The sequence below is a fragment of the Bufo gargarizans genome, chromosome 1 (genome assembly GCF_014858855.1).
Source record: "Bufo gargarizans isolate SCDJY-AF-19 chromosome 1, ASM1485885v1, whole genome shotgun sequence".
NCBI classification, from domain to species: Eukaryota; Metazoa; Chordata; class Amphibia; order Anura; family Bufonidae; genus Bufo; species Bufo gargarizans.
Genome location: NC_058080.1, coordinates 592,875,265 through 592,890,596, shown reverse-complemented (window position 1 = coordinate 592,890,596; position 15,332 = coordinate 592,875,265). Strand labels below are relative to the sequence as shown.

The following is a 15,332-nucleotide window of genomic DNA, read 5'->3' as shown; positions in this document are numbered from 1 at the left end:
AAGATAACCGAGCCTCTGGAACCGATAGTTGGAAGGTAGCAATCCTATAAGTCAATGTTCCACCTTTTAAAAGAGGTTTTGAGCCATAGGATTATAGCCAAGCCAGTACATCAGACATCAGACCATTTTGATAGCAGAGGTGTAAATTCCTCCTGAATGGGAAAACATCTTACATGGGACTGCATAATTGTATTTCTAAGATGGACAAGATCCACACCTGAAAAAACCTTTATGATGCAACCAGGTTCTAGATAAACTTGATGGTGTATACCTGATAGGAGATCCATTTTTAATTGTGGGTGCTCATTTAAACACCCCCTGCAGCCTACCCCTAAAATAATGGCCCCTTTTTCCATTTTCACAGTTGGTAAGTATTTAACTGGTGGCTATATTGAAAGATATCTATGGGAATATTGATATTTTATCTTTTTCTTGAGCCACCATCATTCAATAAATCCTGTCTGTTTACTGACTATGTCCTTTTTGAGCATCCATCTTTGCTACCCTCTTGCTCGCAAGTCTCCTAATAGTTCCATTGATTCTCCTGTAGAATCATCAGTCTAACTACAACTTCTTTTGCTGTTAGGGGTCATACAGGAATTCTGTTCACGGTATGCTTTGGGAGACTACTACTCACATGTAAGAAAGTATTACTAGCTGTGGGTTTATGGAATTTTCTCCTTAGAATCAGATTACTGACTGTACGCTTTAATTGGAAATCCAGAAATTAAATATTAAATTAAGTAGGAGGTCAACAATTTATCTACCCTACTAGTGTATACCCTCTGAAAAGGGATTGCTGCCATTTCAAATGCTACTAACCTGTCTCCATAACATCTGCAAGTGAAAGTGAATATTCTGCACCCATTGATACACCACTACGTGTCTGCTCATACATTTTTTTTTTACTGAAGCAAAAACAAATTGTGTTTCACCAACTTGATATTAACCTGAATGATTTGTAAATAGTATTGCAGGTTGTAGTATGGAGGTATATAGCGAAGTGACATCACAACTAGGGTACAAGACTTCTCAAAGTGAATCAGCCTTGAAAACCATAGTTGTCCTATAGATTTTACACCATATGTTAAGACTATGTGATAAGATAAGATTCACCTTTCCAGAACTGCTATCTCAGGAGGCCTTGTTCACCTCTCCACAGCTGCCGTTTCTCATTCTTTTCTGAAGTCATTATGAATCTCAATATGCAAGCTAAGGAGGACTATACAAAGATTTTGGCAGTTCACTTTTAGATTCCTACAGGTCAGTGGGGGCAAGAAGTGCATGTTTGCATTCAAGTCACACAATTTTTCTCATCTTGAGACACACTTCTATGGAAGAGAATTGGGAAAATAAGAGAAACGTTGTTAATTCGTTTTATTCAGAATTTTAGAACTGTTTTGGTCTCCATCATGACATCAGTGATTCCAATTAGTCACACCTATATAATATATGGTATATGTCCACTGTATTGTTGTTTAATTTAATATTTATCCCTCTATTTTTGTGTCCTCCATAGTTGTGTTCACATATTGTAGTCTTAGAATTGGCTACTAGCATCTCACAGCCTTTCCCCTTATTTTTAATTAGATATCTTAACCAATCTTAACTAATTCAAGACCGGGCCATTTAACCCCCTTCCTCGCCGGACACATTTTGGATTTTTTAGTACCTGCGTCTTTGAAAGCCATAACTTTCTGTTTGATTATGTGAATAATTTTTGGGCCTTTATTTTTATGTCATTTTTATTTTAGTATTTTTTTATATAAATGGGAAAATGTAATAAAAGGGGGAAAAATAACCAGTTTTTTTTCTTTTTTTCATCAACTAAAATATGTTTTTATATCATGTCCCCTTTCATAACTGTCATTTTGATAGGGAGACATCTAGTTTATAATTGCCCGGGTCATGTTTAAATTCCCCGGGTCGTATTTAAATTCCCCGGGTCATATTTAAATTCTTTTTACGATTTGTACCTCCCATACGGTCATACAAGACCTTTATGGGGCTGACATATTAGCTGCAGTTACAGAGGGAATACAGCCCCCTTGGGTTGTACTTAGGCTGCTAAGCCTCACTGCAGGGCTGATCTGGGTCTGCTAAGACCCAGCAGTTCGTGCACATACCCAGTTCCCAGTGATCACATGATCAATTGGACCAGAGCAGATCTGATCATTGAGCACTGTTTATACAGCGATGGAGAAGGCAGGGACAGCCATATACATGAGAGAAAAGTCATCTGAACCCACCAGTATCATGGGTTAGGCAATCAATTTCATGGGTATGGGAGTCTGCTTTTTTCCCCCCAAAGGCAGATATTGGAACTGAAAGGGATTGGACATGTTAACCTTCAGTATGCTCATTCTTTAGACATAGGCGCTGCTGCTGGCTGTGGCAGTTTACAGCTATTTTGTATATGGCCAGATATTTTTGGGCTTGATCACTTGGTAGAAATTTTACATGGATTCTGAACATATTAGACATTAAAATAGACTTGAATTCTTATTGTTTTCAGTGACACTCCATACCCTAGTTTATATAGCACAGGTATTTCCACGTGTGAATTTGATATCTACATTTCTTACAAAAATTATGTTCATGTTAATTCCTATCGCTTCGGTGTCATTATCTGATAATATGATATGTACTGTTTGGGGGGCCTGTTTTGTCAGCAGGTAGATTCGGCATGATAAGCTATTTCCACAGGTACAATATCTGGCAGCATCTTATTCACATCTAGTTCAATATTGAAATAGATATGCAAACTCAGGATTAAGGTGGCCATATACTTGCCATGTTTGTTGGCAGATCCAACCAGTTTTGGTAGGATTGGCATACAATCTACAGTATAATCTTTGGGTTGTCCATTAACAATCAATAACTGGCAGCTCCTAACTAAAATTGACTGGATCTGCCAACAAATATATGGCTAGCTTGTTCTGAGGATGTGTATGGAATAGGAACTAGTCCTGTTTTCAGGATAAAGAATAACCCTTTTACATCAGCTAAGGACCAGGGCAATTATTAGATTATTCATTCTGGAGAATAAGTACCTCTCTTCCATATGCAGCTGAGCAGTAAAGTGCACCAAGAGTGGGCACAGCCACTCTGTGGACCCTTGCTCCTCCTGCATCCTCTGCCAGCTACCATTTCTCATTCTTGACTGATAGAACCAGGAGAGATGACTATACAGGAACCTGACCTTTTCACTCAAGAAGGAGATGGAGAGGCTGGCAGAGGAAGCAGGAGGTGCAAGGCTGCACATTGGTATATGGATTGAGATGATTTTTTTTCTCCAAAATGAAACCCCAGATCACTAAGTGAAATCATTACATTCAGCTGAACTAGTTCTACAAGGCTTTGCACCTGGTTTAAGGATTCATGCACACGTCCATTTATTTTGGTTTGCAAACAACGGATCTGCAAAATGCGGACATTGTCCATGTGCATTTTTCTCTCTGCTATCAATAGAAAGGACTATTTCCATACACACTGTGGACAAGAATAGGACAGAAATACATTTTTACAATCACATAAAATTATAATACTTTATTATAAAAAGTTAAATTGTATAAAGTTCTCCTTTCCTACAAGAGTTTCATGGTCAGAAAAAGACACCTGCAGATTTCTTGGTTGAAATTTCATAGCACGCTACTATATGTAGGGTTTCACAGCTCGTCCCTTGGTGCTTTTAGTGGATAGTGCTGGAACTCCTTTGGCACCTCTTCTCCTTTTACTGATTTCTTGTAAAATCCTGCTTCATCCAGTATTGCAGTAATTTCATCAACTGTCTTGTTCCTAATTTTTGTCACCTAGAAAATATACTTGAAAGTTGTTAAAACTGAAATGGAATTAGAAAAGGCTTTAGCCATGAGATGGAGATTAAAGAGGTTGTCCAGCCGTTAATATTGATGACCCATCATCAGGATGGGTCATCAATATCTGAACGGGGGGGGGGGGGGGGATCCGACACCCGGCACCCCCACCAATAAACTGTGATCCTTGTCATTACACTACGGCAGGGATGGCCAACCTGAGGCTCTCCAGCTGTTGCGAAACTACAACTCCCAGCATGCCCAGACTGCCTACAGCTAGAAGCCTACAGCAGGGCATGGTGGGAGTTGTAGTTTTACAACAGCTGGGGAGCTGCAGGTTGGCCATGCCTGCACTACGCCTCTTCTCCGGTGAAGCAGTGGCGTACTGTAGTTACAAGTACTCACTTCATTCACTTGAATGGAGTGGGTACTTGTATTAGCTTGCACTTCCGAGATGCGGTGCAGTGTAGAGAAGAGGAATCGGTGCTCCGCCTCCTCTTCAAACAGCTGATCGGTGGGGGTGCCGGGTGTAGAACGACAGGTCATCAATATTAACAGCTGGACAACCCCTTTAACATGTATATATGCACAGCCCAATATCCCAGCAAATATGTACTTATAATGATCTCCATGCTCAACACTAGATCATGGCTCTGATGGCCTATTGGTTCCCGGAGGGATAAATCTGCCCAAAGGCAGAAAATTATAAACAGCATAGCCAAAACTGATGCTTGGGCCAGAAACATTTTGCTCATATATATGAAAAAAAATATATGAAAGTCCACTTCAGGAAAAAACAATATACTGGGATATGCCTAGTTTAGAGTCTGAGGAGGCAGTTGATGGCACAGGAATTCTTTTTAGGTACAATTGTCTCTCTCAACAGTTTTGTCTGTAATGTTTCATTTAAGGGCAGATATGCATAAGAATATTGCAGTAGTACATGCACCATATTTCTAAAAGGTTGTACTTTTAATTTCATGCCCATACGTCATGGAACTTTTCCTAGAACAGAAAACCGACAGACCAAGTATTCATAAATGGTAAAATGTTACCAAGAAGGACAGTAAGAGTCAGGGGTAGACTGGCCTTATACCCTACAGGGAAATTTCCCGGTGGGCCGATGCCCATGGGGCCGCCCATGCCCTCTGCAAGGCTGCTGGTACATAATCTGATGCTCTCAGCTTTAATTAATGCTAGGAGCATCAGGTACTTATGTACCTGCCCAGCAACTGCAGGTGCTCTCCAGAACTCAACTGTATCACTGTCCTGAGTATGGTGATATGGTAGTATTTTATGCTGCACCATAGTATATGGAATTGCTGGCCCGACCTACTTCGGTTGTCCCTGCCTACTTGTGGCTTGTGTTGGCCCTGCCTTCTTGTGTTGCACCGCCTTCTGGTCAATTTGGACTCGCCTACATCATGGTCCCACTTTTTTTTTTTTTTTCCTAGGGCCACTTTAAGTTCTCGGCCCTCCCCTGGTATGACTTGACATTTTATTTCATTTACCTCATTTATACTTGTCGTTTTCTGCTCTGATAGGTAATACAGAACAAAGTACTTAAAATGCCTCTAAATGGGCTCTAAATCCTCCACATCACAGCAATAGACATAAAGAGGTTGTCCATTTTTTTTTTGTATTTTTACCAAAGTGCCAGGAGCCTGGTAAAATAATAAACATTGTACCTGCCTGTATGCCCTCTGATCCAACACCACCACCCTGTCCTCTTCCTAGGCTGCAGCCAGAAACTTAGGGGCAGATATAGCATAGAACAGTGGTGTACAACTCGTCATAAATTGGGTGCAGCATCCAGCAGTCTGTGCAACTATACTGATATCTGCGCCAGCCCCTGCATGGCATAGATTTCAGTGTTCTTTTACGCCAGTTTCCTGTCTTTGTCCTCATCACAACCCCTTGTTAGGAAAGTGGAAAGGTGGCGGAGAAACACCACTTGCAAAACTGGCGTATACTTGATACCTTATAAATTAGGCAATATTGTTTTCACTGCAGCAGTGACATTCTGAATACTGCTGCAGTAAATAACTGGTCTCAGTAGTGTATGGTGCCAGTAATACAATATAATGCAGCCACAATAATACATCACTGACGGCAGCCCACAGACGTGGACAGAGCAGCAGCACTGAATTTGAGGGAACTCAGAGAGTTACGTTTTTCACTATTTCTCCAGTTTTCCTCCACATTTGTTACATTAAAAAAGGACAACCCCTTTAAATGAATAAATTAATTAAATAGCATTCCGGTAGCTGTCTACCTCCACCACTAGGAGGACAGCTTAAAGGGAACCTGTCATCAACTTTATGTTGCCCATACTAACAGCAGAATAAAGTAGAGACAGGCAAGTTGATTTCAGCAGTCATTTAAAAGTTAAAAGTAAGTGGTTGCCGAGAACCAGCTATACAATCATTGCAGACCGGGCCTGGAAAAGAGTCCCGGCCACCTGAGAAGAGTCATGGTTATTTATGAAGTCCTGCTCTCCTGCCCACCTGCTGATGACTGACAGTCTCCTACCTAGTTTTCTCCCTTTCTCTCTAGGAGAGAACTGCCAATCATCAGCAGATGGGAGGGAGAGCAGGAGATTATGAATAACCATGACTCTTCCCAGGTATACTGGTCTCTTTTCCAGGCCTGGGCTGTAATGCTTATGCTGCTGGTTCTCAGCAACCACTTACTTTTCACTCATGAGTGACACACCACTGAAATCAGTATTTCTATCACTATTTTATGCTGCCCTCAGTGAGGTTAGCATAAAGTTGATGACAGGTTCCCTTTAAGAGCCTACAGAGGACAGATTGAGGTCAACAAGTAGCGATGGTATTAGTTCTTCACATCTGCCCCGTGAAATCCCTTATATACAAACCTTAAGGACCTCGTTTTTATAATTGTAGAAAATGATCTGAGGTTCGATTTCATCATTGGACTCATATGCAAGGTTATGGCTGGAAAAAAAATTATGTTAAGGAAAGCATAAGTTCTTCCACATAGGCAATTTTCATGGTGAATGTTTAAACCCTTTAATGACTTATTTTAAGGCTTTTTATTCTTGACCAATATTGAATGAAGTATAATAATGCTGCAGGTTTGATGCTGTATATCAGGAATATGTTTTTGAAAGTTGCTTGACTGTTCACATATTTTCACGTTAGACCCACAAACCTAAATGTATTTTATTGGGATTTTATGCGATAGACCAACTGAAAAGGAGCAAGCATGTGTGAAGTGAAAAGAAAATTTTACATGGTTTTTACATTTTTTAATAGCTTTGCACACCAAAGGCTGAAATTTTTGCCCATTCTTCTTTGCAAAATAACTCAAGCTAAGCCAGATTGGATGAAGAGTGTCTGTGAACAGCAATTTTTAAGTCTTGCCAGATTATCAAAGGGATTTAGGTCTGGATTTTGACTGGGCCATTCTAACACATGAATATACTTTGCTCTAAACCATTCTATTTGTAGCTCTGGCTGTATGTTTAGGGTCGTTGTCCTCCACCCCAGTCCTCGTTGAACCTCCACCCCAGTCTCAAGTCTTTTGCAGTCTCTACCAGGTTTTCCTCCAGGATTGTCCTGTATTTAGCTCTATCGATCTTCGCATCAACTCTGACCAGCTTCCCTGTCCCTGTGTGTGTGTGTGTGTTGAAGAAAAGCATCCCCACAGCATGATGCGGCCATCACCATGTTTCACGGTGAGGATGGTGTGTTCTGAGTGATGTGCAGTGTTAGTTTTCTGCACACATAGCATTTGCATTGAGGCCAAAAAAGTTCAGCTTTGGTCTCATCTGACCAAAGCACCTTCTAACACATATTTGCTTTATCCCTTACACAGCCTGTAGCAAACTTCAAATGATTTGGGGTTGAGCATTTCCTGACCATGTATTTTTGTCATTTAAATCGTATATTTATATGTAGAGGTGTATATACTCCAATCTAAATGCGCCTTGATTACCATCCATAGGCAGCATTTAGGTGCACCTGTGAGGCCTGCAACATATCAGCCAGCCATGGGTGGGACTCTAAGCCTCCTCCCATTGTATGTGTGGTTAGTCACACTGGAGGGAACTGGGAGCTGTTTGCTGTGAGTCGGACCTTACGCTGCTGTAATTCGCCCACTGGCTCCTGGCACTACCCATACGGTACAGGTAGGTTTAGCGTTAGGTCCCGTGCCACTTGAGAAACCTTGGCTGGTGCACGGGCTCAGGTATGTCCTTAATATAAGGATATACTGGCTAAAGTCTCATTTTTAACATCAGTGTGAGGGTTTAGTCAGCTGTTACTGTTTGCATCCACCACAGTAGTGCACCTATTCTTGTACCTTTTATTCTAAACGTCAAATGATCCTTCCTATGGCTTGCTTTAAAAATGGATTTCTTCTTGCCATACTTCCATAAAGGCCAGATTTGTGGAGTACACTTCTAATAGTTGTCCTGTGAACAGAATCTCCTACCTGAGCTGTGGATTTCTGCAGCTCCTCCAGAGTAACCATGGGCCTCTTGGCTGCTTCTCTAATTAGTGCTTTCCTGGCCTGGGCTGTCAGTTTAGGTGGACAGCCATGTCTTGGTAGGTGTTAGCCCACTGGTCCATGCCGGCGCCCCTACCCATGGGCACGGCCGCCGGGCTCCCTCTTTCCCTCCTGCTGCCATGCGCTGTGCTGACAAGTGCGGGCAGCAGGTAGCTTAACTGTTGGATCTGTGCTCCATGCCAGAGTTTACTTCTTGATGGAGACCTGTACAGTCTGTTAGGGCTTGCATAGGTGTGTCTCTTCTCCCTTGTGGGGCAGCACGTACACGCCCTCTGTCTCACCAGTCTATGGCTGGATTGCAGGAAGTATTTAAAGGCGCTTCTAACCACAGGAAGATGCCTGAGCAACTCATGGTCACTAGCTTGTCTAGTACCAAGTGTGAAGGTGTTTTTCAAGTTCTGCTTTGCTGTGTACCTGACCCTGCTTTTGGAATTATCGGATTTTGCCTGTTTGCCGCCTGCCTTTGACCTTGGATTTCATTTTCAGACCTTGCCTGATCGCTGCCTTCGCTGACCCCGGACTTCCTGACCACGTACCACGTACTTCCCCTTGGTGCTTGCACTGGTATCTCTGACCCCCTGGTCAGCTGCTACTGACTCAAGGACTGATCTGGAGTAGCACCTGGCAACTATCCTAACGGCCCAAGCCTATCCTCACCATCAGAGGCTCTAATGAAGACCAGGTAGTTGCTAAGTCACGCCCCTCCAGAGTATAGCCAGTCAGTAGGTTTGCAGTTGTGCCATATTTCTTCCATTTTCGGATGATGGATTTAACAGAGCACTGTGAGATGTTGGGATATTTTTTTATAACCTAACCCTGCTTTACATATCTCCACAACTTTATCCCTGCCCTGTCTGGTGTGTTCCTTGATTTCCATGATGCTGTCTGATCACTGATGTTCTCTAACAAACCTCTGAGGTCTTCACTGAACATCTGTAGTTATACTGGGAATAAATTACACACAAGTGGACTCTATTTACTAATTAGATGACTTCTAAAGGCAATTGATCACACTGGATTTTATTTAGGGGTATCAGTGTACAAGGGGCTGAATACAAATGCATGCCACAGATTTTTATTTATTAACATTTTTGAAAACCATGTATCATTTTCTTTTCACTTCACACATACTTGCTACTTGTGTTGGTCTATCACATAAAACCTCAATAAAATACACTTAAGTTTGTGACTGTAACATGGAAAATGTGGAAAAGTTCAAAGAGTATGAATACTTTTTCAAGGCACTGTTGTACTGCATTTATCCAATCTTAAAAGGGTTATCCAATTTCTCAAACAGCCCCCCATGTGCCGGGCCCCTCACAGGTAATATACTTACCTTGCTCCCGACACCGCTCTTGGTCCCCTGTGTCAGTGGGTAACATCCAATGGCAGGGGGGAAGGGGACAAGCCTCTCTAGCTTTACCCGTGATGCTAGGCTCGTCCCCGTTCCAACCTGCCATTGGCTGCTCCCCCCCCCCCTCCCCCCGACAACGGATGTTTTCATCCGTGTACAGGAAGAAGCAACAGCAGGAGCGGCACTGGGAGCGGGGTAAGTATATTACCTGTGAGGGGCCCGGCACATGGGGGGGCTGTTTGAGAAATTGGAAAACCCCTTTAAGACGTAAGATGATAAATGGGCTGTTGACACAGCTACCAAGATAGTTGAAATAAAAGGATACTATAGTCCCCAGATGTCCAGCATGAATTTGTAAAGCTCTGGTTTGCTCTTTATAGCACATCCTACGACACTTGGTGCCTGCAGAAAAAAATACAGCAAAATCATAGCAAAATGAATCCTTGTGAGTGTGAACAATACTGAGTTGTAAACTACACAGGTCATTTTTTAAACCACATACAAAGTATACTGTACTTCTTACTCAGCTTAAAGGGTTTGTCCAGGTTCTAGATATTGATGACCTATGTTTAGGAAAAGTCATCAGTATCACATTGGGGTGGGTAGACACCCGACACCCCCACTAATCTGCTGTTCTTAGCAGTCTTTGACACTGGAGATAACAGAGTCGGTAACAGACAGCTTACACAACTGTGTAGTAGCTGTGCCGAGTTACTGCACCTCAGCTTCCATTCAAGTGAAAGGAAAGGTCATCAATATCTGCAGCCTGGATAACCTTATCTGTCCCACTTTTTAGTAGAAAGTGGCAATGCATAAGTTGTAACCTCTCCATTGATCAGCTTATATAATAAATGGTTAAACATATGACGGCCTATATATGAGGTGAATAATATGGTGGCTACCCCAACACAAGCAACTCTACCAGTTGCTTGTGTTTTTTGTACTTATTTTTATGTTACCGTATTTTCCGCCGATATAAGACGACTGGGCGCATAAGACGACCCCCACCTTTTCCATTTAAAATATAGGGTTTGGGCTATAATCGCCGTATAAGACTACCCCTGCCTGCCCAGCACTCCCTGTCTCCAAGATGATCTTCTCCAGTCCAGGGAACTGACCATAGCAGCCAGGGCTTCACTAGCGTCCTAACCTATCTTTTTCTTTTCACATTCCCAGTTTCCCACATAGGAACTACTAGGGGCTGGGAAAAGATGATGGGTCCAATGCCATGGAGGATCTGTGGATGCACTGTTATTGGGGAAGGGGGGGGTCTGTGGATGGCACTGTTATGAGGGGGCGGGATCTGTGGAGGGCACTGTTATGGGGTCGGGATCTGTGGAGGGCACCGTTATGGGGAAGGGGGGGGGTCTGTGGATGGCACTGTTATGGTGGGAGGGATCTGTGGATGGCACTGTTATGGGGAGGGAGATCTGTGGATGGCACTGTTATGGGGAGGGGGATCTGTGGATGGCACTGTTATGGGGAGGGAGATCTGTGGATGGCACTGTTATGGGGAGGGGGATCAGTGGATGCCACTGTTATAGGGAGGGGGATCAGTGGATGACACTGCTATGGGGGGGGATCTATGGATGACACTATATAGCATCTTATGCTATATGTGTCATCCACAGATCTCCCCCATAACAGTGTCCCCCAATACACCGGCCCCGTCGCTCACAGCAGTATAATATCTAAAGATTATTCCTTAACCGGCAGTAACTTGAGCTTTAAATCAGCGCTATGATCTTTATTACCTTACAGTGAAGCTCCAGTAACAGGCAGAGCGGGCGGCGGCATAACGTCACTCACTCACGTGTCGCGCCTGCTCTGCCTGCTTCATTTTTAAAGTGGGCGGAGCAGGCGTTTCACATGAGTGAGTGACGTTACGCCGCCGCCCACTCTGCCCGTTACCGGAGCTTCGTTGTAAGGTAATAATATACCATCAGATCTGAGTTTTCACGATCTCGCTGAGATCGTGAAAAACTGAGATCCGATTGTATATTCTAACCCCCAGGCAAGCGTCCCCGTCACCATGGGAACGCCTGGGGGTTAGAATATACCATCGGATCTGAGTTTACAAGTTTATACCCGGCGTACAAGACGACCCCCGACTTTTGAAAATAATTTCTAGTGTTAGAAAGTCGTCTTATACGCCGGAAAATAACCCTTTTTATATGTAAAGCAAACTGGACTTATTGGCACTTTAAAATAAATGATAAATAATTCTAATAATTACAGAGAGGTACAATAGGTAGGTACAGTACAACAATTGATTGCTATAATTTGGCAGAGGTACATATCTTTGTGGTTACTCTGCAACGAGGCACAGTTTCTTAGGCTACTTTCACACTAGCATTTTAGTTTTACGGTATTGAGATCCGTCAGAGGCTCAATACCGGAAAAAAATGCTTCAGTTTTGTCCCCATTCATTGTCAATAGGGACAAAACTGAACCGAACAGAACGGAATGCTCCAAAATGCTTTCTGTTCCGTTTAGTTGCGTTCCCATACCGGAGAGCAAACATGTTGTAGTTTGCTTTCCGTTTGGGCTAGTAGTGCAGAACTTCCTTGGGAACAGACGAGCTGCAAACTATGCTGAATTAGTAGACAACATGCTTACAACATATGAACAACTTGGGTGCCGAATGTCATTGAAAGTGCATTTCTTACATTCCCGTCTTGACTTTTTCCCACTAAATTTGGGACACATAAGTGATGAACATGGAGAGCGGTTCCATAAAGATATTTCTACAATAGAGAACAGGTATGAAGGCCCCTGGAATCCCAACATGATGGGGGACTGCTGCTGGTTATTGCAGATGCTTGAAGCACTTTAACAGTACTGGGCCTTGATCAAGTAAGACTTTTAAACTGAAAAACTAGACTTTTTGAAATGTTGTTATTCCATTACCTTTTCATACCTTTTCATACACTGTTTACTACACAAACTTTGATGTAGATCAGGTAATTGTTGGAGTAAAACTCGTTCTGTTCAAAATTATTCAATGCTTTCCAAGTGCTTAATTCATTTAGGCATACTTACACATAGCAAAATTTTGTGATGTGTTACAACAATTCTGACTTCAGATTTGTAATCCGCACACTCGATTTAGTATAGGACAAATGTTTTTTGCCCAGTAGCAGACGAAAAGTTTTTTTGGTTGCATGGTGGGAAAGAATGTCCGCAGAAAGAACTTTAGTCCATCGCCCAGATTTCATTGAAGGTGTATGGACAGTGAAAAACTGTTACGGACAATATAGACTAAAATATATTTTGGCCATGTCTACAAAATGACTGTCCACCAATTGGTTGTTCATCTGCTGTTCATTTAACAACCAACCTATCTAATGTGTACTGCCACATTTCTAGAAGGCAACCGAAGAAGTGGAGTGGAGGCAGCAGGAGAAGTGGAGTGGAGGCAGCAGGAGAAGTGGAGTGGAGGCAGCAGGAGAAGTGGAGTGGAGGCAGCAGGAGAAGTGGAGTGGAAGCAACAGGAGAAGTGAGGTGAAGGCAACAGGAGATGAAGTGCTATACCACTCTACTAGCACTGCTGTCATTGCTAATAGTCAAATTATAAAAATCTGCTAAATATGATGTACTTACAATAACAGTGCCTCTGGCTAGTTCAGTGTCTTCAATGAGTACCCTTTCTACTGTGTCAGGTTTGTCATCTGCATTGACGCAAAGAGAGACAGCGAGAACGCACAGGACTGCCTTAAGATCCATCTTCCTAGATGTCACTGAGTAAAATAGAAATTAAGAGTTTGTCGGTTCATATAGTAAGAATGAACCATTATGTCAGCAGGGGTGTTTCTTGACATTGGAACACAGCATGTACCACGTGATTCTCATTATACCAGGCAGGTGTTCCACAATCAGATATTCTCAGATGGAATAAGACTCTTTGTCAAGGTCTATTTAAATGCATTGTTTGTCTTAGTTACATATTACAAAAATATGCGATTTCTCTTCAACTTCACAAACGTGTGATTGTTAATAAATAATAGTCGACAAAAAGTTCATACTAGGTATTATTACATATTTTTCCTAAGTAATTAAAGAGGTTGTCCAAGATTGTGATATATCCTAAGGATAGGTCATCAATATCAGATCAGCGGGGGTCTGACTCCTGATACCCTGCCAATCAGCTGTTTAAAGAGGTGGCAGTGCTTCGGTCAGTGCCACAGCCTCTTCCTAGGCCAATGACATCACGTTGATCAGTCACATGGCCTAGATGCAGCTCAGTCCCATTCAAGTGAGCTGTAATACAAGGCACTATCCAATGGACGGAGCTGTGCTTGATAAGCTGCAAGTGCCACCGACTCCTCAAACAGCTGTATTCCCAGGTGATGGACGCCTGCTGATCTGATATTGATGACCTACACTGGGGATAGATTATCAATATCAGAATCTCAGAAAACTTCTATAAATATAACATTATCCCCCCACACCCCAAAGGGGGTATTGCAAATAGTTTTCTCCCAGAGAAAGTGCCACCTTTTGGAAGTGGCTCCCCTATAAGTTAACTTCTGCCTTTTAAACAAGCCTAAAATACTACACAAAATCTCGAAAAAGCCAGTAGGCTTTTATGGTGACCGTGGTCTGGTTGAGATGAATTATGAGATCCCCATAATGTAAGGCTGTCTATGCAGTGCACATTCCTATTGATGTATGGTGATGTGAAGGCGAGATGGGGGAAGATGGGGGGGAATGGTTTATGACGTTTTGTTCCAGCACTAGGAAATTTGTCATCCATAGAACTGGAGTTCCTCTATAGGTTTCCCAATCTCAGATACTTATGGCATATGAATAAGGATATACTTTAAATGTCTGAGATGGGAAAACCCTTATAAAATCTGATGTCTGTTTCATTCACATCTCTTTTACACAGTTGTATAATGGTGCAAATGTTGTATACTGATGATGTTCCCTATAGCACAAGGTCATAATGCCCCAACTCTTTCCTGTTGCACACATTTAAAAGTAATTTTGTCTACTCCACAATGTCATCTTACTTTTTATGGCCCTCTTAGTCTGAACAATTTTGGGAATAATATGGAGTATGAGGCTATGGAATGCAACAAATTCCAAAATTGTGCATTCAGGTATTTGAAATGTCTTTGAGTGTTTGTATTATATTGAAGGTAGTAGTGCTCACAGTTCATGTTCAGAAATGTAGATATGTCAGGGATTTCTTACCCAATATATCTGTAATGATGCTGGCTGTTCGCAAGACCACAGAACTGGACTTCACCTATAGCAGTCGCCTTTCCCAAGTCTCTTGGAAGTCAGATACTGGAAGGACTTACAGTAGGGCTGAAATGCACAACTGTTGGATTGGCGCAAGAAACATATATGAAGCACATAGCAACACTGGCAGACAATAGTGTACTGAAATATGATTAGATATGTGACGCACCGGAATGGTGAAGCTTTGGAAAAGGTGCTCTCAGTAAAGAGGATTCGCCCTTCCTCTAAACAAGAATACAATCAAATAAGAATATACTGGGCACTCTGGTTCATGGACTACCATATGTTTATTATATAATTCTGGTAAAATACCTTAAATCACTAAAAATATATATATATAATTATTAACAAAGATACTATTATTATAAAACAGTACA

General features: G+C 42.1%; 1 protein-coding gene across 1 annotated transcript; it reads right to left on the bottom strand.

The window, feature by feature from the left end:
* Positions 1–3,668: 3,668 nt before the first annotated feature.
* On the bottom strand, positions 3,669–13,431 carry LOC122928908 (selenoprotein M-like). Its single transcript, XM_044282225.1, has 4 exons — positions 13,309–13,431; positions 10,031–10,107; positions 6,697–6,775; positions 3,669–3,812 (listed from the first exon to the last, which is right to left on the bottom strand). Exons 1-4 carry the CDS (start codon positions 13,429–13,431, stop codon positions 3,669–3,671), a joined length of 423 nt encoding a protein of 140 aa, XP_044138160.1.
* Positions 13,432–15,332: the final 1,901 nt, after the last annotated feature.